The following is a 21,818-nucleotide window of genomic DNA, read 5'->3' as shown; positions in this document are numbered from 1 at the left end:
ATACATACATACATTCATATACACATATAGTAAATTGAAATACATATACACAAGATAGAAAACAAGAGCAATTTCTTACATTTACAAATAAGTTTTTGTTTCATTTCAGTTTTTTACTTTTACTTGGTTGGTTGCCATTGTGGTTGTTGTTGTTCTTGTTGTTGCTTAGAAGAAAATTCACAAGAACATTTAAGTTAATATTTAGTTTAAGTTAAAAGTGCTTAAGAGGATTTTTGTTTTGTATGTTTTTTGTGCGTTAGTTTCATTTATTTTTGTATATGTTTTGGTTTTTTGTTTCACAGGAATAAAAGTGAGTAGAGAATATGGTGTAGGTTTAGAGTAAACGTGAAAAAGAACAACAAAATACACACAGATGAGTTAGTTGTTTTTTTTTTGGTTTTGGTTCTGAAACACAGTTACACAAATATTAGTCATTTGTTTTTCGTTTTTTTTTTTCAGTAGATTACATTTTGCGTTTATTTAGATTGTTTACAATAAGTAGGTGTTTAGGTATTTCATATATTTGTTTTTGCTTTTTTTCTGTTTGTAAATAACATATTCCATGGATTATAGTGCTTCAGGCCACATAATTTAAGTACATATAGTTTTCAAAGTAATTAACTTTATATCAACATCGAAATTCAATGGAATTTTATTCAAAAGTAAATTAATACCGATATCAACTAATTTTGAGAGAGCTATTGAAAGTCATTTGGAAATTTAGAAACACAGCTATTGACATACAATCACAAGTTAAATATATAGATCTAAAAAAGGTGTTTGTGCTAAATTCCATTCTTCGAAAGTTATCAATGAATTTGAAATGAAATATATTCACACCATTAATTAAAAGGGCAATTGCAATGAATTGTTGTTTTGTATCTGATATATAAAGTTTATTAAGTTCATATCAACGATTAGGAACAAACCTTACTAATTTCCGGTCATAAAATATTTGGAACGTATACCAGAGGATCCTGTCGATCCGATAAAAATGTCTTGCAGTTATATGGAATAATAAAGAAAATTTAAGGAACGGAATTAACGGATATCGATTCGAATTTGAAATTGATAATTTGTTGGATCACAATGCCGGGCAATTTTGCATATTGCATCGAAAAAATTGTGCACCTCAGGACCTTTATGGATGAGTTTAATAGATATTCCATGGGTTTCTTTATAGTAATTCACAATTGGACTTCGATCAAAGTCGTCTCAACAAATGTCTCAAAAAATCTATATCCGATTCAAATTAAAATATTGATATTTTTGAACCAGCCTCGCATAGGGTTATACATTTCGTAGTTCCAAATTAAAATATTGATATTTTTGAACCAGCCTCGCATAGGGTTATACATTTCGTGGTTCCAAATGATTATGTGTGTTTTGAGATTTTTTGAAACATATTGGGCGGTATATAAAACATATAAAAATTGACGAATATTGGTTCAAGTGTTCAATAGTTGAAGGTATATTTTGTAGTAGGTTTTAATATGTATTATGCATTGTGAGAGTTAAACGAGCTATATTTTTTAATGCCAGAATAACAACTGAAAAGATAAATTTGCATTTCACAACTTTGTTTGATAGATGTCGAATTCTAGTTCTTGATATTTTTGGAACCATGAAATGGCATTATTAAATTGACTTGAATCGATCATTTATATGGAAATTTTATTATTGATTAACAAATTTAATAAATTCTTGGTATAATCCCTTCTACGGCTATCGTTTCCTATAAATAGGAGGATGAGCAGCTATATCTTATCTATATAGCTCGATAGTATAAGATTATTAAAAAAAATATATAACGATGTGCCCGTACATCAGCTGTACTTTGAATGACCTACCCACGTGACCTAACGTTGTGTAAAGAATAGTTTCTATTCCAGGCCCTGATTTCATTTTATATTAAATTTCTAAAAAATGTTTAGACATATTTGTCTTTATTATCTTTTTAACACATCTACATATTTAATCATGTGTCCTGAAGCTTACAATTTCTTTATCCTGTGTCCTTTGACCTCTGTTCAATTAAGAATATTTTATGATAATTTAATAAAATGAAATAAATTTTTGTTATCTTAAAACTAAACAATACAAATACAATCACATTTACTAGGTTATCCATTTTCTGATTTTGTTAACATTCTGATCATCGTCATTCATTTGGCTACTACTACTTCCCCTCTAATATCTTATAAAAACAGGTCGTCGATATATATAGAGAAGTATAAAGAAACCCAAAAGTGGTAGTTAAAACTTCACTTATCAACCTTTATAATATAAACACGCACACATTAAGAGACAACACAATCACACACACACGCACAACGTTGGAAACCAAAAGAAAACAAAACTGAAAAACAAATTTTATAGTTGAGACAATTTTCGTTAAAATCTCTCTGTAGTTTTAGTTTAGTTTCGATTTGTATTTGAATGTGGATTTGATTTGCTTGACTGGCCAATCAACCAACCGACCAATTCTACTTTTAGTCAATTTTCCATATGAAGACTCATGTCAGTTGATTTTCTTCATGTCTTCTTTTTCCTTTCTTTCGATTTGAATATTTTTGTTGTTGTTGTAGTTTTTTATTTTTGTGTTTTTATTTTTTGGTGGCAATTGTATAAGAGTAGGTTGAAGAGATACATATGTATATATATAGAATATTTGTACATTTGTAGTTTAAATAAAGATATAACACTAGTTTACAAGTTTTAGTTAGTGAACCAGATATTTCCAGTTTTCATTCTGTAGAATATTAAAATGTGCAACATTTGGACCGAATCCAATGCTTCCATTCAAAATAATGGTTGTTGGTCTATCAACAATATATACTAGCCGTACATATAAGAATCCATTTAATGAGCCAACCAAAGGTTCGGGGATGTTTCAAGCCCACAGGACATTAAAAATAAAATACTTACGATTCATAAAGGTGTTCTCCAAATGTAGTTAAGTTCCTTCCAACATGTGCTGTGCATTCAAAATTCTTTAAATCAGACAGGGGCTATATCATTGTGTGTTAGAGGGAAAACTACGGGAACATACCGCAATTAAGGAACTTTAACCATTCTTCCATTCAAGTTCTATCGTAAATATTGAGTGCTCTTCCATGGCAGAGTTATTACAAACTCCATCGATATTGCCTTCAAATTATTACGTATCAATAAAATAAAGAGAAAAAACAAGTTTACTATTTTTTGTAATTTTTATATTTTATTAATTCCATATAACTTCATTCACACAAACGAGAAATGAAAATACTTCACCACTCATTTCGAAACCAAAAATACTTGTAAACTAGTGTAATCCAAGTTTTTCTTCTTATAGACATCAGAGATACATACAGACATAAAATCACAATCACATTTGGTTTGTATTATTTTTCTTCTTTTATTTTTGGTTTTGTTGTTGTTGTATTCTTCATTTATTGGGTTATTTGTATAGTTACGTACATTTGTAGTTGTTTTTGTTGTAATTGTAGTTGTGTGGCAGGATGGTTAGTTATGCCACACCACTAGTAATACACTTAAGGATATGCAAAGTAAAGGACATTTAGAGTGAGTTTGTAAGTAAGGAAGATGAGAGATGGTCATACACAGAGTAAGTGAATGTGAGGGTGTGAGTGAGAGTGAATAAACCAAACAAAATGAAACAAAACAAAAACAAAAATTACCAAGAAAAATTCCATTGACTTGACACACTGATTAAGAAAACTGCCATCAAAGATTATTTGTTTTTCGTATTTTTTACAAAATTTTTATACATTACAGACATTCGTTTCTTCATTTCATTTCCAGATCAAAAGACATACAGACATACGAGTACATACATAGATACGGATATAAATATATATTTTGTGTTAGAGAAACTGGATTACATGGGGATTTTTATATGAGAGAGTGAGTGAGGGAGTGACATGACTGAGCGAATGAATGAATGAGTAAGAGAAAGAGATACAGTTAGGATAAATTTTAGTGTTTAACATTTAAATCTTTGTTTAACTAGCCTAAGTGTTGTTGTTGTAGTTGCTTTTACTAGTTGTTATCTTAAGGAGTTGTGTGCATGTTTTAACCATTTAAAATCAATAGACGTTTAGTGTGTTAAATTTCCATACAACATTTGGTAGCCTGAACAGTTATCCTTTGAGTTGTTGGTTGGTTGGTTTGTTTGTCGACATCAACTACAATTTCTTATATTTATTCTTCTGACCTCCCTTGCCCACGAGTAGCCGCAGGGATCGGGGGGTAATAGAGTAATTCTTAAAGTTTTCATTTACATTAAATAACAATAATTTTTCGTATGTGTTAAATTTGTTCTTAACTATTTACATATTTCTATCTAACATTGTTTTTTTTTTTGTTTGCTTGTTTTGTCTTCTGTTCTAATTTTAGCTTCTTTAATTGGGCTCCCTGCCATCAAGGATAAGGAAGGATTCGTACGCAAACAGGGATGAGGTGTACAAGGAATATTCCAGCCGTTTATGCTCAGGTCCTTAACTGGATTTTGAAGTTGGGCATAAGTTGCTTAGAGGTTCGTTTCACATCGTTTAGCTTATATGTACATACTTAAATCCTCATAGAAATCTTGTAAATATGCAATTAATTGAGGAAAGGACGGTCGTTGTTTTGGATCTACCAGCCAACAGCAGGACATAACAGTAAAGCTGTAGCAATAAAAGACAGCAAATAATTTCGATTAGATAAAGAAGAATTTCAACATAGAAGAGCACAAGTGAAATTTAAGATGCAAAAATAAAATAATTTAACGAAGAAACATAAAAATTATTTTAGAATTGTAAAAAAGAGGTTAATTAAAACAAATTTAAGGAAATTGAAATGCATTTGTAGAGAAATTCATAAAGGAACAGATGAATTCATAATAGAATTAATAATATAAGCCGGTTTGTGTTAAAAATGACATTTTTTAAATAATAATTTTTATAATAACATTAAATGTTGTTAAATGTTTAATAATTATCGTAAAATGTTCGACATTGCAAATTCAGTACCGCCGACTTTTGGTATTTTTAGGGTCCTAATCTCAATTAACCAAATTGCCTATCAATTCACAATTTTGGACTAACAAATTTTCCCTCACCGTGAAGGATACACAATGAAGCATTTTTGGTGTCGATTTATGCATGTCTGTCCGTCACATGTAATTAATTTTAATTAAGATATAGAATTTATTATAGGCATATCCTTCATATAACTAGAGGGATAGGGTATACAATAGTAGGCTCTTTGGACTATGCCTTGTGATTTACTATATTTGGCTTATATTTCAAATTAAAATTTTTATTGAAAACATTAATTAAATACTTGAAACATATTCCATTAATTTCCATTTTCTAACTGTATTCATGTTAAAAAAACCCTGTATACTTTAACGTGTTTTTGTGATACCACATTGACCAGATCGATTTCATTACATTTAATTTATTTTATTATTATTACTATTTGACGTGTAATGTTCCATAAATAAATATAAATTAATATTAAAATGTCTATACATTCAGCTCGAGTAGAGGTCATAAATGGCTGACCTTTCCTGGCGATTATTCCATCACCTGGCCTGTATTTATAGTAACGCGTTTGTTTGTTGTTACATTAATTTCTAATTTAAATTTGTTTTAATTAAAACAGACACAAATGATTTACCCTGGATGTCATCGTTTAATTACAATGAATATTAATATATAAATGAGATGTATTGTATAACAAACAGAAAAACAACAACAACAAAATATGTTAATAAATTTGATTAATGAATGAAAATAAATATGTGTCGAGTTAAAAAAAGTGTGTGTGTGTGTTTTTTCTTGTTTCGCGATAAAAATATGCTGAAATGTAAAAATTATTACAGGACTGCTAATTGAACAAATAAAACATTCTTTTATTCACAGGTGAATGCAGGCAGATTTGTTTATTTTTACAATTAAATAAAACTAACATTGGCATTTTAATGGGAAATGAAAAATGAGCAATGCTATTACTGGAGTTGAGTTTTTTGTTTTGGGGGAACTCTTTAGAAAAGAGGCAATTCAAAATTATTGTTAAATTGCTTTCAAACTTCAAATCAAGTTCGAAAAAATGACTCATCGGTCTACTCCTGGTTAATAATTTTTAACTTATTCTGAAATTTTATTTCTTTCACAAGAAAGTGAACGATTATACCTTTCATATGGTACGACTTTCATTTCAATACCAGCAATGCGAAAAGGTTATTGCGAAATGAAATGAGGTGTGCTGTTTGTATAAACCCGTCGTCAGCGCCATCTATCGGTTGGTATTATTCAAATTAGTTTATTACGACCAAACTTCCAAGTGTATGGCGTTGATGTCAGGTTTATAAAAAATACTCAACTCATTTCTTTTTGTCCTCACTTTTTTAGTATTGTAGATATTTAAATGAAAAGAAGTTGCAGAAGGTGTGTAGCTATGGTTCCCATCTTCGAAATTGATTTAAGTTTGGAAGAAATATTACAATGTGCAAAGTTTGGACGAAATCGGTTACTCTCTTCGAGAGTTATCGTGCGCACCAGCCACACAGACGTTTCCAAATTGTCTGAAACGGATTTGGTGTAAAGAAACATTTTTACTGTAGCAAAGTGTATAACCCTCATTAGCCATAAGACTGAGGGTATACTAAAACATAAACATTTGAAAAGAAACAACAGAAATGTAATTCAATACAAATAAAAAAAAACTTAGTTTTAACAATTGTTGCATTAACTTACAATTCATCCGGACAATTGATGGGTTGTGCCAGGCGAAAACCATCACTCAAATATGGCGTCAATTCGAATATATCCACTTCTTCAAATGGAGTCATGGCCAAGGTGGCCAATTCCCAAAACAGGACACCCAAACTCCAAATATCCGTTTGTTGATTGTAGAAATTCTTTTGTTGCAGTGACTCCAAGGCCATCCATTTCAATGGACGATTTTCATTGTCACACAGGCAGTGATAGTCATCGGGGAAGAGATCGCGTGATAAGGCATTATCACAAATTTTCACATAGGAATCGGAATCCAAGCTAAAGAGACACAGTGAAGCGAAAAGGAAGAAAATAATTGAAATTAGAAATAGGGTTAAGGATAGCAGATAGTGGGGAGGAATTTTCAATACTTACTAACAATTCCTGGTGGCTATATCTCGATGTATAATTCCCACCGAATGCAAGTGGGCCAAACCTTTGGTAACATGCAAACCAAATTCAACCAATTGTCGTGTACTTAGAGGTGTGTTCATTTCTCGAGATTTTTGCAGGAAGCTACGAATAGGAGAACATTAAGATAAGCATTTGTATAATTGATTTCTGAGAATAACTTACATTTTCAAATTCCCTTTGCTCGGATATGGATAGGCTATTTCGGGAGGTCCAGGCAATTCCGTATTTGCCAACATCGGAGCCATAATATTTTGATGACCCACGCCAATTAACATGGATGCATCTTGAAGCAAGCAAGCCACTTGGGTCAATGAAGCACCATCCACAACGGTCTTAATCAGGACATCACACGCATCTCCCAGTTTTCCAGCATATATTCGACCATATGTACCTTCTTTGATGAGCTGTTCACATTCCAAGGTACCGGGCTGAACATTTGGTATGCGTCGCATTTTGTCCTTGCTGCCTGTATTACTGTTGCCACCCGTTCCAGTGCTGGCTCCGCCAAACACACTGCCATTGCCACGACTTGATTTAGGAGTCGACATGCTGTAAACCTAGAACAAAAACAACAAAGAAAGTTGCCACTCAGATAAGATTGTTAAGAAATTAATTACTCATTTCTTGACTTATGACATAGTCGTAAATGAGCACAGAGCAGACGGATGGATGGGTGGATGAAGGCACTTTCCTTTACCCTTGACATTTAATTTTCCCCATTTCGAAAGAGTTAATCTTGGCACTAAATCTAAGTTGGACGTACAAATCTACTCCTCCGCAGGGCAAGTGTTGTTGTATGGCGAGATTCAAACACTTCAATATGGTAGCTCATAAATCTTTTTGTGGTCATTATGTCCTGGCAATGTAGGAGTAGGAGGAGGATGACGTGTGAGCAGAGTAATGCAACAGAGTGTGCATGAAAAGAGCTAGCCAATCTCCGAAGAAACAATCCGGCAACAATTCAACCCATTCATAATTATAACTGATGGCTGTTCTCATGCTGTTGGCTGAGAATAAATGTTAAGCGGAAACAATAAAAACTACCAAAAGGATATTGGCAACAACAACACCAACAATGGCTCGCAATGACCACAGCAATGTTGGCGCTCGCCATGATATTAATGATGATGAGGATGGCCGAACCCAATTTAACCAAAGCGCAATGAAACCATTTGTGTCAGAAATCATAGTCAACGAGACTGAAGTCTGTAATTGTGGCACTTTCATTGCCATCACTTCATTTGGTTAGGATCGCTGCCACTGTCAGGGTCCTGTTTACGGTCACATCTACATATGCGTGTGTGGTGTTATCACTTTTGGGTCGTCGTCATCGCACATTTTCCACGATTAAAGAGTACACGACCACAATATGGACAATTTATTTGTGTTGTGCCACAAATTGCTTAACATTCGCCGCCTGTTGGCTTCACTTAAAGTTGCTACATAATAATAGTAATAACAATTGCCAGTCGTAACCATTCCCAACAGCAGACGTCCTTTCATTCATTCATTCATTCTAGCCAGCTAGCCATTCATTCATTTCTTTATTCCTTTCAACCAAACGACCCGACCTGACCAATTGTCCTTTGCGAGTTAAAAGCAACATCAGCAACTGCCACAACCGACAACTACAACAACAGAACTGGACAATGACAATGAAAATTCATTGCGATGTTGTTGGCTGTGGTGTTGGAGGGTGGTGTAAGGTGGCCAGCAACAAAAAGGAGAATCAAAACAAAACGGCTGAGACAAAACTGAAGACAATGCTGTAATGAATGAAAAGGAATACAAGGTGGACAATCAACGAGACAAAAAAAACTGACTCCCAACACTCCACACCCTTCCCTCACCCCAAGAATGAATTTAAGCATCTAAATGTTGACCATAATGGGACAACGATGCTCGTAAGTCGACTTACAAACGCAATGAAAACAATAGAGGCGGCGGCAGTAACAGCCTGGCCATCAGCAACGAAATTTCCACAACTACAGCTATCAACAGCCAACAACAATAAGTGATTCAGAGCAATCTCAACACCCCTCAAGTATTTAAGCGAACGCAATAAAAGGGAGGCCTGTGAGCAATAAGTTTGTCAGAGAGATAACTATCTTTGTTACGAGGTTGGGTAAGTAATGGTGAGATATATTAAGAGAAAAATGGGTGAGCATATGGCAAGTCATAAAAATATCTGAAGAGGGAAGAATAAGTAAAGATAATTGAAATTAAATCAATCAATCAATAATCGAGATCCCACAGGGAATATTTAAACAAGGTAGTAATTGAAAATTCTTTCTATCAAGGACTAAGAAAATCAATTTTTTTTCTTAGTACTTAATCACTGTTAGTTCGTTTTTATCGGAGATAACAAAGTATAAAAAAAAAATTTGTTGTATAGTCGGAGAAAATTGTTAAACTTGAACCAAAGTTTCGATGCACATTATACATTTCAGCTAATTACATTTTGATTTCCTATTACTTACCAAACATTTTTATTTATAAAATACTTAGGTCATAGGTCATGAACACCATATGTGAAGATGAAAGTTTTCCTTTGCTTATTTGAACTTATTGTTTTATTTGCCGTTTGTTGTTGGCATTGTGTGTAATCACATGATATTGCACCGGCAACACTACACCTTCCGGAAAGGTTGCAACAATTTTATTAAAGTTCAGACCAGCCTCCCTCTCAACATGTTCGTTTTGTTAAAAATGAATGTGATTGTCTCCAATAAATAAATAAAACATTCCAGCTATTGTATCAATGCAGGCAGGCAGCCAATCCTCCATCTGTAGCCTTACACCCGACCTGCTACGATGTGGTTTTTATCTTATTCGCAATTTATAGTTGGCGAGTGAAATGAAGAAATTTTCAATTAAAATGAAACAATACACTCACACAAGCACACAGACACACAACGGTACGGGACAAACGCACAAATCGACCGGCCAATGGCAGTAGTCCTTTGTTCTTTGTCAGTTGGCGTGTAGAGGGCGCTGATACTATACAAACTTATAGACAATCAAATTTCACAATGGACTGATAACGTTGTATGTTGGCCGTCTGGTATTGTGTGCGTGAGTTTGGTCGTTTGCGGCCTTGGCGATAAATCTTTGTCACCAAACAAATACCAATACGAGTAACACAACAACAAAATCGGTGAGATGAAATAAAAGTGAATACATGTTCGGACAGTGATATCCGGTTTATTTACTGTTCATTGTCATTATTTGAAATGTTGACAAAATTTTAATTTTCCTAAACGGTATGAACAGCCAATGGTCGTAATGAAGGAAATCCAAAAGTTTTCTAAACGTATTCTTAAAATTTCTTCCTATTCTAAAAATCTACTCTTCTGAGCCCATATTTTGTATTATTTTTAAATCCGCTGTAAGACAATTTTAGTATTCCTAAAAACCATTCTACTTTCAATTTTTTCTTAGAATTCATAAACAATCTTATAAAAAGGACGGCATCGCCTAAATGATGATATATTTTAAGTTTTAACAGCATTTTGCATTCGGATGAAAAAAAAATATCTTTAAAGGAGTATTTCAACATAGGTTCCCGTTATGGTACCGCCACATTTTCTGAATTTTGCTATTGTATGCCATTTAGGCGCTGAGGCATAATTGTTGTAAGGTAGTTCCAACAGAACTTAATTTATAATTCAGGACAAAAATATTTTTGCTGAATGTATAATTTTCCAACCGAAGTGACTGCAATTAGAAGGTATAAAAAGTGTGGTTCTATGTTTTTACTGTTTTTAAAGTAAATCCGACTATTGTTGTTTGTCGCCACAATACGGAAGTTGTTACTTCTGCCAACCGGTTACAGTTTCGTTTTGAAATAACTAACGCCTAACATAGCAACATCGAAGAGGGGGAGCTATTGAAATTGAAAACCTTCCTCCCGCTCTGATGGCATTGTTACCCAGCGACGGGAGTGTAATTAAAACTTTTGACTAACGATGATAACCCGAATAAACTGTAACAAACAACAACAATAACAGAGCGCGAAAATATACACACACAGCACGATGTTGAAAAACTAAAAACCACTATGGCACCAAAAGTGCCCCGATGGCGAGAGGGACACAGCGAGGCAATAACCACCATGACATTGTCTGCCATCTGGCTGCAGGCAACTATTGCTTTTGTGATTGTTGTTGTTTTTATTTGTTACTTTTGCTGTTGATGGTAGTGCAATTACTGTTGCTTACATTGGTGGCTGCTGCCACATGGCTATGACTTGTGGCATTGCTGATGACTTGTGGCATGTAGTTGTGATAAGCACTGGAAGAAAGAACATTGTAACACTAAATGATAAACTCATAGACTCGAATATAGACGGAGGGACGGGCGGACGGGCGGACGGAGGACACAATATGTAATTATAAAGATTGTTATTGTTTACTAAGTAAAACGCTTAAGATATTTACAACAACTGTAACAATACGGCTTAAGGTGTGTAACAAACATTTCCCCTCAATTCAAATCCTTGTATTCTAAATCACTTTCATTTCCATCAACACTACACCTCGGTAATCTTCATGGCATTACCACACCCACCCATACATTCATACATATCCGTAGACAATCAGCAGCACCTTTACTGTGGTGTTGTTGTATTGGCTGGGTTGTTGTGGTGTCACCACTGTGTCACTTGTTATAGATTTGATGGACTTTCATTTTATGACTCTCTTCCGGCAACAAGAACAATTACAACTACAACTACAACGACAACACATTCAAGGATACTTTTTCAATTAAAGATTTACTGTGACATGCCTTTGGTTACGTGAAAGCACGACAAATTTTATGTTGTCGTCCTTCAGTGCTTCGGCTTGAAGCAAAATCATGTCTTTGGCCCACTTTGTGGATTGTGGGACAGAGAGTGCGAGAGCGAGTGAGGTAGGGTAAGTGAATGCTGTTCAAATGTTTTTCTATTGTGTGAATACTTTCGCATCGTAAGTAGGTGAGCTAAGTCAGCAAAAAGTTATTGAGAATCAATTGAGTGGAATGGACAGAAACGAAATGAAGAAACTACCAAAAATAAAAAGATATCTATGATGAAAAGAACTACATTTGGTACTTAAGAATATGATTGTTGTTCTGTACAATTGTAAGCAGCCATTGGTTGTGTTGACAATGGAATGTATTTTGTCAGCTGTTGAATTATTTTTAATAAATCTTGAATTGGAACTTCTAGTCGAGTATTTTTTGTTAATGACAATAACAGTTTATATTTTTCGTTATTCGTTATTGTAGAGAAGATAATTTTTGTGATGGTGAGCATTCGATGGAAAAAAGTTTTTTTGATAACTCTTTCCGGAGTTTGATTTAAGAAAAATATTGTTCATTGATAGAGATGGGCAGTGGGTAAATACCCAAAGGGTAAATACCCGGTAAATTGGGTAAATACCCGGTAAATTGGGTAAATACCCATTTGTGGGTATTTATTTGGGTATTTACTATATTGAATCGGTAATACAACATCTTGCACCCTATTTCCGGGTTTCTGTTATCAAATCGATTTAGAATGGATAGTTTTACGATACTTTAAAGACGTGGGTAAATACTTGGGTAAATACCCGAGTTTTTACCCAAAAATTGGGTATAAACTCATTAACTGCCGCACCACTTGACATAGGCGGCCAAAACTTTGCACACATGTTTCTAATGTCAAAGCAAATATAGAAATTCAACATGGGGACCCTGGGTCCATGTTTTGATATAGCCCCCATATAACCGTATCTCCCGATTTAAGGTATTTTTTGCCTATTAGACACATTTTAAGGCCAAATTGGCTGTAATTTGGCACAGAGTGTTCTTTTTGGGTACCAAATATCCATGCAAAATTTTATGTATGTAGGTCCACGTTTACTGGTAGCCCCCATACAAAGGCACCCCTATTTTGAGTATTTACCCAAAAATTGGGTATAGACTCATTAACTGCCGAACCACTTGACATAGGCGGCCAAAACTTTGCACACATGTTTCTAATGTCAAAGCAAATATAGAAATTCAACATGGGGACCCTGGGTCCATGTTTTGATATAGCCCCCATATAACCGTATCTCCCGATTTAAGGTATTTTTTGCCTATTAGACACATTTTAAGGCCAAATTGGCTGTAATTTGGCACAGAGTGTTCTTTTTGGGTACCAAATATCCATGCAAAATTTTATGTATGTAGGTCCACGTTTACTGGTAGCCCCCGTACAAAGGCACCCCTATTTTGAGTATTTACCCAAAAATTGGGTATAAACTCATTAACTGCCGAACCACTTGACATAGGCGGCCAAAACTTTGCACACATGTTTCTAATGTCAAAGCAAATATAGAAATCCAACATGGGGACCCTGGGTCCAAGTTTTGATATAGCCCCCATATAACCGTATCTCCCGATTTTAGGAATCTATTAGCCAATTTGATTGGCTGGAATTTGGCTTAGAGAGTTCTCTATGAGTACCAATTGTTTGCTCTGGTCAACTTTTTCTGTCCTATATAGCGGTCCTGATTTTGGGTATTTATATATATTTATAAACTCTTTTACAGCCGAACTATTTGACGTGTGTTTTGAAGACCTCTTTTCCCATACAGGAAATAATATTGATTTTAAACCATGTGTGTCAAAAACCACATTTTGCATGAATATTTTGTGCAAAAAAAATCTCACTATGCCAAATTACAACCAATTTGATCGTAAAAGTACCTTAAATCGGTAGGTACGGTTATATGGGGGCTATATCAAAACATGGACCCAGGGTCCCCATGTTGAATTTCTATATTTGCTTTGACATTAGAAACATGTGTGCAAAGTTTTGGCCGCCTATGTCAAGTGGTTCGGCAGTTAATGAGTTTATACCCAATTTTTGGGTAAATACTCAAAATAGGGGTGCCTTTGTACGGGGGCTACCAGTAAACGTGGACCTACATACATAAAATTTTGCATGGATATTTGGTACCCAAAAAGAACACTCTGTGCCAAATTACAGCCAATTTGGCCTTAAAATGTGTCTAATAGGCAAAAAATACCTTAAATCGGGAGATACGGTTATATGGGGGCTATATCAAAACATGGACCCAGGGTCCCCATGTTGAATTTCTATATTTGCTTTGACATTAGAAACATGTGTGCAAAGTTTTGGCCGCCTATGTCAAGTGGTTCGGCAGTTAATGAGTTTATACCCAATTTTTGGGTAAATACTCAAAATAGGGGTGCCTTTGTATGGGGGCTACCAGTAAACGTGGACCTACATACATAAAATTTTGCATGGATATTTGGTACACAAAAAGAACACTCTGTGCCAAATTACAGCCAATTTGGCCTTAAAATGTGTCTAATAGGCAAAAAATACCTTAAATCGGGAGATACGGTTATATGGGGGCTATATCAAAACTTGGACCCAGGGTCGCCATGTTGGATTTCTATATTTGCTTTGACATGAGAAACATGTGTGCAAAGTTTTGGCCGCCTATGTCAAGTGGTTCGGCAGTTAATGAGTTTATACCCAATTTTTGGGTAAATACTCAAAATAGGGGTACCTTTGTATGGGGGCTACCAGTAAACGTGGACCTACATACATAAAATTTTGCATGGACATTTTGTACCCAAAAAGAGCACTCTGTGCCAAATTACAGCCTATTTGGTTGTAAAATGTGTCTAATAAACAAAAAATACCTTAAATCGGGAGATATGGTTATATGGGGGCTATATCAAAACTTGGACCCAGGGACCCCATGTTGGATTTCTATATTTGCTTTGTCATTAGAAACATGTGTGCAAAATTGTGGCCGCCTATGTCAAGTGGTTCGGCAGTTAATGAGTTTATACCCAATTTTTGGGTAAAAACTCGGGTATTTACCCAAGTATTTACCCACGTCTTTAAAGTATCGTAAAACTATCCATTCTAAATCGATTTGATAACAGAAACCCGGAAATAGGGTGTAAGATGTTGTATTACCGAGTCAATATAGTAAATACCCAAATAAATACCCGCAAATGGGTATTTACCCGGTATTTACCCACTCCTTGGGTATTTACCCGGTAAATACCCGGTAAATACCATCTCTATTCATTGAGTTTTAAATTTTAACACTGTTGATAATAGCATGCTACAAAATGGAGATTTCTCGTAAAGTATCGATCAAACCATTTCAAATTTATTTGCTGTTGTTTGCAGGGCGTTAAATATAGAAGTGAACAAAGAGAAAATTCGGTACATTTTAACGTTTTTCTTTGACAATGGCAAAAATGCAAGCAAAGCGGATAAATGATGTTTATGTTTCCGATACATCTAACAGCCAATTATTCGCAACTTTGGATTCGTAGATTCCGTTCAGGAATTTTTGGAATTTTTTTTTTTCGACCATAAAATTGTTTGAAACCATTTACAATTGACCAGAAACGGCCAGAATTGGCCAAGAGGAGAGGTGTCGTGTACTAACAGGACAACGCTGGGCCACACACATCTACAGTAACTCGTCAGCAACTTCGGGAACTTGGTGGTAAATTTTAATGCATCCGCCATACAGTTTGGCACCTAGCGATTATCATGTTTTTCTTGCATTGCAAAATTTCTTTAATGATAAAAAATTGGTATCTAGGGAGGATTGTGAAAATCGACTACTAGACTTTTTTTGCAAATAGAGAGCAGGACTTCTATTAGAGAGGCATTATAAAGTTACCTTCAAAATGACAACAAATCATACAACAAAACGCTGCCCAAATCCTACATTCCGAAGCATGATAAATAAAGTCCTGTAGTTCATATAAAAATAATGGATTTATTTTTCCCCAACCTAATATTATTTTTCCTCTTAGAAAACACCCTAGAAGTTGGACAATCATTATAGAAATCGTTTCCCGAAATATGTTCATTATATGCTGCTATCCTTACATAACAGAAGAGAAAGAATATGTTCTTCGCTCATTTCGTGGCAAACTGTATTATTTTTTCTGTTTTAATGTTACCTGATGATAAAATAAATATTATATTAAATTTGATCCTTGCTTAAACATGCCTTCATATTAATTAATTATAATTCTATCTTTCATATCAGAAACCCTGAAGGTACAATAACTGTAACGATGTAACACTTTGTGGTGTTTGATGTCAAACTGCCATAAATACATGAAATCCTCTTAACCGAATGTGAGCGTTGCTTTCAAAATTAGTTATTTATTTTTTTTTTTTTGTGATGACTTTTGGGTTTCCAATATTATCTCATATTTCCCAGAACAATAAAGCCCATGGAAAATGCCTGCTAAGCCTTCTGTACAAAACATAAATTTACGCTGACACTTTTGTTGTTGCTGTAGGTGTTGTTGTTGTCTTGACAACATCCTTAACGCAGCAGAACACCTTTTGCTTTATCTGTAGCTTTGGCTTGTGCCAATGATGTTCATTTGTGTGTGCATATCCTCTCGGATATACTGATATATTCGACCATAAAATTAAAGTGTACAACCATTGAACTTTTGTTTTGGTATGTAATGTGTGTGTATGTGCGGGTTTGAGCGTGTGTCGGTAAGTGTGGCTTTTAGATAAATTTGCAACTTCATTTTCAAACGTTGATTGTGGTGGTTGTGGCCAAGAGGTGGGTTAGCTTAGATTGTCATTGTTTCTGTTTCGGGGGAGTTTATTGGTTAGTTGTGTGTGTGGCTGTCTGTGTCTTTGTGCGAACGGGTTGAAATCTTAAGAGGAATCTCTGTATTTTGTGTTCACTAATTAGAATTGTGATTAGAGATGCTGAGATATCATTTAATGATAAATATATGTGGATGTAGATGCACACCAGCCACGACCATAATTTTGGAAAGTTTTTCCTGCTTTAGATGTTGATGATAATAACTCTGCATAAGATTGCCTTGGCAACGCAATTCGGTTATGAAAACCGAAAATAATGGGTTGGGCAAGGGGGGGATGCAGTGACACCGCCACAAGTTTTGACAACAGTTTCGAATTTATTTGCCATTATGCACCACGTGACATGAACACTATTCTACATGTTGTACTCACACCCCGAAATAATCTACATTCAACATCTTTAAACATGACATGTAAGTATCAAAAGGAGTAGAAACGCAATAACAACTGATTTTGACAGTGGTTACATTTCGATTTTAAAGTGTCTAAAGGAATCATTATAATAAATTCTTAGATATAAATCATTGAATTTGTCAAAAGGAAAATTTAATTCATAAAACCTACCCACCCCATCTATATAGACTTTATCTTCGTTCATCCTATATGGGTCTGGATATTTTTGAGATTGAGTTGTACATATGGATTTTGTACATATAAATACTAAAATTTAATACATTGGTCAGAGTGTTTTACAGGATATTGACATTGAATATATCGGCCTAGGTTTTGTTGTGGTCTCCATAAAGCGATAAATCCGCTTTATCGGTATTTTGAAGGCTGTGTGAAGTCTTTTGAGGGCGAAAATATCTGCAGAATGTTTTTTTGCAGAGTGCCTCCTATTTCAGGTATTTTAATGGGTGTTGATGTATTTACAAAACGAAGTGTTACAATTTTCATTCATGGTTCTTGGTGGATAAAAAAGTCTTCGAAGAGCATCCACGTTTTGACATAGGTCCCACATAAAGAACCCTTGATATTTAAATTATTTTCATTATTTGGCATCCCAGGTTCTGAGGAGCACATAACCAATTCCCAACATAATATTCCATATAAATTCAAGTTTTTTTCGCTAGCTTAAGATTTTTGCCAAATCTTCCAAATAGAGTATCTTGATATTTCGTGTCATGGTTTCGTCTAAGGTTATACAAATTATTTAGTTACGCAAAATTCGGGTACCTTTATACCAATCTTTAACATCACCAACCCACAGTATGTTGAAAGCCACTGCTCACATAATGTTCATCTGGCGTTTCGTACATTTTTTGCCTTATGTTACAGGCTGGGTAATGTTTTTTATTGATGTTGGATGATATTTACGTGGTTGCTGTTGTTACTGTTTTTGGCATTGTTGGATGACACATCAAGTATGACACATCATCATAATGTGAATATGTATCAAATCACAATGTCACAACGTCATCGTCATCTTTGCTACAACAACCAAATTCACATCAGCATCATCGTCGTCATCATCAACAGTCAGTCAGCCAGTCACTCTCTGCATTAAAAGCGTGCCCTATATAAACACCCACCCTGTAAGAAAAACGCCCCCTGCCACCCTTACCTTTGTTCGCAGCATAAACATCAAGTTCAGTTTCCATGTCACTTTTCGGATCCCCAAAGGCGTATGTCAAACAACAAAACACACACACACACAGAAAAAAGGCCATTCACATACACATGAGTGCGGTGTAGCAAAATAAAGGTAGTACCAGGTTGTCCGCCTATTCTCCGGACCTTCCTCCCCCCCAAACCAACTGCATGCTATTAAGTGCTCAGTGTGCTCAACACTGGCTAAAGTATTGGTTACATAGGTAACCGTTGATTACATGTCCTGCGGATGAGATGAATGAATGCCAGCTATGGACGATGAAACCAAAAACGGGATTAAAATGAGACTAGAAGAAGAGGTTATGACCGAGTGTCTTGTTAGTCTTGTTTATGGCTGCAAGTGACACACGCTTATCAAAAAATCAACTTTGGTTTGTCGGAAATACGAATGGGCGAAAATGAATGAATGCATGTAAGTCATATTTTGTGCGCTTTTGTTTGTGTCACTGCTCACAGCGAAGATCGAGAATGAAAAAAATGTTTTCTTTCCAGAAAATACAAACGAAATGTGTACTTTTGAAATGTGCATATTTTGGCACTTTGCAAGTTTTTATTTGTATTATTCAATAGAGATGCGATGTAAGATACTCTCTTTTTTGAGAGGGTGTGAAATATATGTGATCTTTTTAAAAAAATTAAATAAGGTTATTCATTTCGAGGTTTCAAAATAATGGGACTGGTATTTGAAATCTGCCAAAGTAAGTTGTTAAACCTATTTTCGGGTAAAGTTGACATTGATGAAAATGGGTGGCTAACCGATTTTTTGACTTCTATTAAAGAATATGACTTGGAGAATATTTACTTTCAACAAGACACACAATTCGAGCGAATATGGCTTTATTGCAAGAGCATTTCCTGGTCGTCGTAGCGATATCATCTGTCGTTAAACTCTTGAGCAATCAATGCTTGCAACAATATGCATCGCGGTCATTGAAATGATGCCGTTTTCGCACATAATTTCAACGTTCAAAAAAGTTTTTACGTTGTTAAGATCGGGCCGGCCGAACTTTTATAGCCTCCACCATTAGGATGACATTCACAATATGTAGAATTAAAAAGGGCTCATCAGAGAAAACTCATGTTATGATAGAACCTTGAATATCCTATCTTTGGGGCTATATAAAAACGGAAACCAATATTGATTATTTTGGGTAGTGAAATATTTTTTTGTAAAGAGATGTGGGGGTACGGTTATATGGAGGCTACACTCAAACTTGGTTCAATATTAATAATTTTTAGTACGGCGATGTGCAATAGAATGAGAACTCAAAGTACCAAATTACAGCCTATTCGGTCAAGAAACGTGTCATAAATCCCCCTAAATACCGAATATTGGGTGGTACCGTTATATGGGGCTATCAAATTTGGTTGAAAAACTTCTGGGGTAACGTTATATGGGGGCTACACTAAAACGTGAACCAATATATTCCATTTGCAACACCAAACATCCTAGGAGTACTAGCAATGTCTGTGCAAAATTTCAGAGCTATATGCCAGATATTCCGACCTCTATCTTGATTTCAACAGACGGACACGGACGGTCACACATAAATGGACATAGAATTTTATTCTGATCATGAATATATATACTTTGTAGGGTCTCTCCGGTGAATATTTCGAGTTGTTGCAAATGGAATGACAAATTTAATATACACTCCATCTTATGGTGTAGGGTATATATATATATATTGGTCAACGTTTCGTCAATCCGGCTAAACTCCAATGGGACCCATGTTTTTAATGGCTAAAAAATTCCTTCGCAGACAATTTGCAATGCTAACTGATATAGACATTTTTGGCGGAGGTTATAAAAGTTTCGGTCCGTCAAAATGCTATCCTTTGAATACAAATATAGAAGCAATCATTCTCGAAATATGGAACACAGTTTCCCTAATGATTTCAATGACTTTAATTGTAGCTTGTTTTATTGGACATTAAATGATAGGAAAACATTAAGTTATCTACGCTTTTTTACTGATTTCGAGTACACATTTGAATATATAACATAGATTATTTTATAGGCATAAAATGTATATCTAAATTTTACGCACCAGTCGCACAATTACTATTGACAATGATTTCATATTCCTGTCGCGAACATGAAATTTTAAATTATAATTGAAATAAATGAAATCATGATTAAAGCTGCTTGCAGTCACAATTATTCGGTTGGCATCGCAACGACCCAAAAAAACAGCCTCCCATGGCAAATACACAATTTAAATGATTTCGTATGACACAAATTTTCTTCGTTGAGAATTAAACAATTTCTGGGGGTGTTTCTATAAAAAAATGCCCAAAAATCTTAACGAGGTGCTAAAATTCCGCTTGTCATAAATGAACGACAGACAACCAAGCACCCAATGTGAAAACACACAAGTGCTGCTTCATAAAACGAACACCAGGACACAATGAACATCAGCAACAACAACAACAACTATGACATGACACACGACACAAGACTTAATTATAAGATTTAAGAAAATTATGTTGCTCGGCAACGACAATGACAATAGCAGCCAGCTAGCAGCTACAACAACCATAGCACCATCCGTAATAACGAAACATGGATACCAGTCGGTGGTAAATGAGAATTTAAATATTTTGTAGTCAAATGAAAAATAATAACAAAAACAAGAGCAACAACAACAGAAAATATGCAAATCCAAAGGATATACCAAGAAAATGACAACTATGTCAAAAAGGATGTTGATGTCTGTTTGAAATTTGGATAGGAAGGAGTAACACACAAATCAGCACAAAAATACAAAACCAAGACACAGACGGACAGACAAACAACAGTCGAAGAAATGTGTACAATAAATAGCACAACTAGATGAAAGAAAGATCCGCACCGAAAGACGAGGCCTGGGATGAAACACATTTTGCTGTGAATAAATTAAAGCCAAAAAGGTGTCGCCATATTTTAACAGCAACGACAGCTCAACATGACAACAACACAAACCAATCTTATCTCCGGAAGACGAGATATAATCATCGTTTTTGGAAAACGATGCAAGCGTGCCAGAAGTTGTGATGGGACCCAATCTGCCTGCTTACACGCACCCTGATGAACAATTATCTTTCAATTTGCTTAACAACCCACCGAGACAAGACATTAATGTTGACGCAAACGGCGGCAAGAGAATCGTTTTATTGAAATCTCCAACGGTTCTTGGGAGAACAACAACCAAACACAAAAGGGTTCTAAAGGAAATTCTCAGGTCCTTTGTACATTAAAATGAATCGTATGTTAATCTGCACAACAACAACAACGACGACAGAGCTACCAACAAAAACAATAGCAATAACATGTTTTATCCTTAGTCGGTTTATAATTTATGGTAATTTGTTTCTCCTTCCATCCATTTAAC

General features: G+C 35.0%; 1 protein-coding gene across 2 annotated transcripts in view; it reads right to left on the bottom strand.

The window, feature by feature from the left end:
* Positions 1-4,409: 4,409 nt before the first annotated feature.
* LOC133336435 (tyrosine-protein kinase Dnt) overlaps positions 4,410-21,818 on the bottom strand; it is a 63,152-nt gene continuing 45,743 nt past the window's right edge. For both annotated transcript variants that reach the window (XM_061544727.1, XM_061544728.1), the window contains exons 7-10: positions 7,344-7,738; positions 7,143-7,283; positions 6,747-7,046; positions 4,410-4,670 (exon numbers count right to left, since the gene is read on the bottom strand). In XM_061544727.1, coding sequence (XP_061400711.1) covers positions 4,559-4,670; positions 6,747-7,046; positions 7,143-7,283; positions 7,344-7,738 — 948 coding nt within the window. In that variant the 3' untranslated portion in view covers positions 4,410-4,558. The remainder of the gene's footprint in view (positions 4,671-6,746; positions 7,047-7,142; positions 7,284-7,343; positions 7,739-21,818) is intronic.

The sequence above is a fragment of the Musca vetustissima genome, unplaced genomic scaffold (genome assembly GCF_032173495.1).
Source record: "Musca vetustissima isolate MV318-11 ecotype Yass unplaced genomic scaffold, APGP_CSIRO_Mvet_v1 utg4709, whole genome shotgun sequence".
Classification (NCBI taxonomy): Eukaryota; Metazoa; Arthropoda; class Insecta; order Diptera; family Muscidae; genus Musca; species Musca vetustissima.
This window is presented reverse-complemented; position numbering and strand designations above follow the sequence as displayed.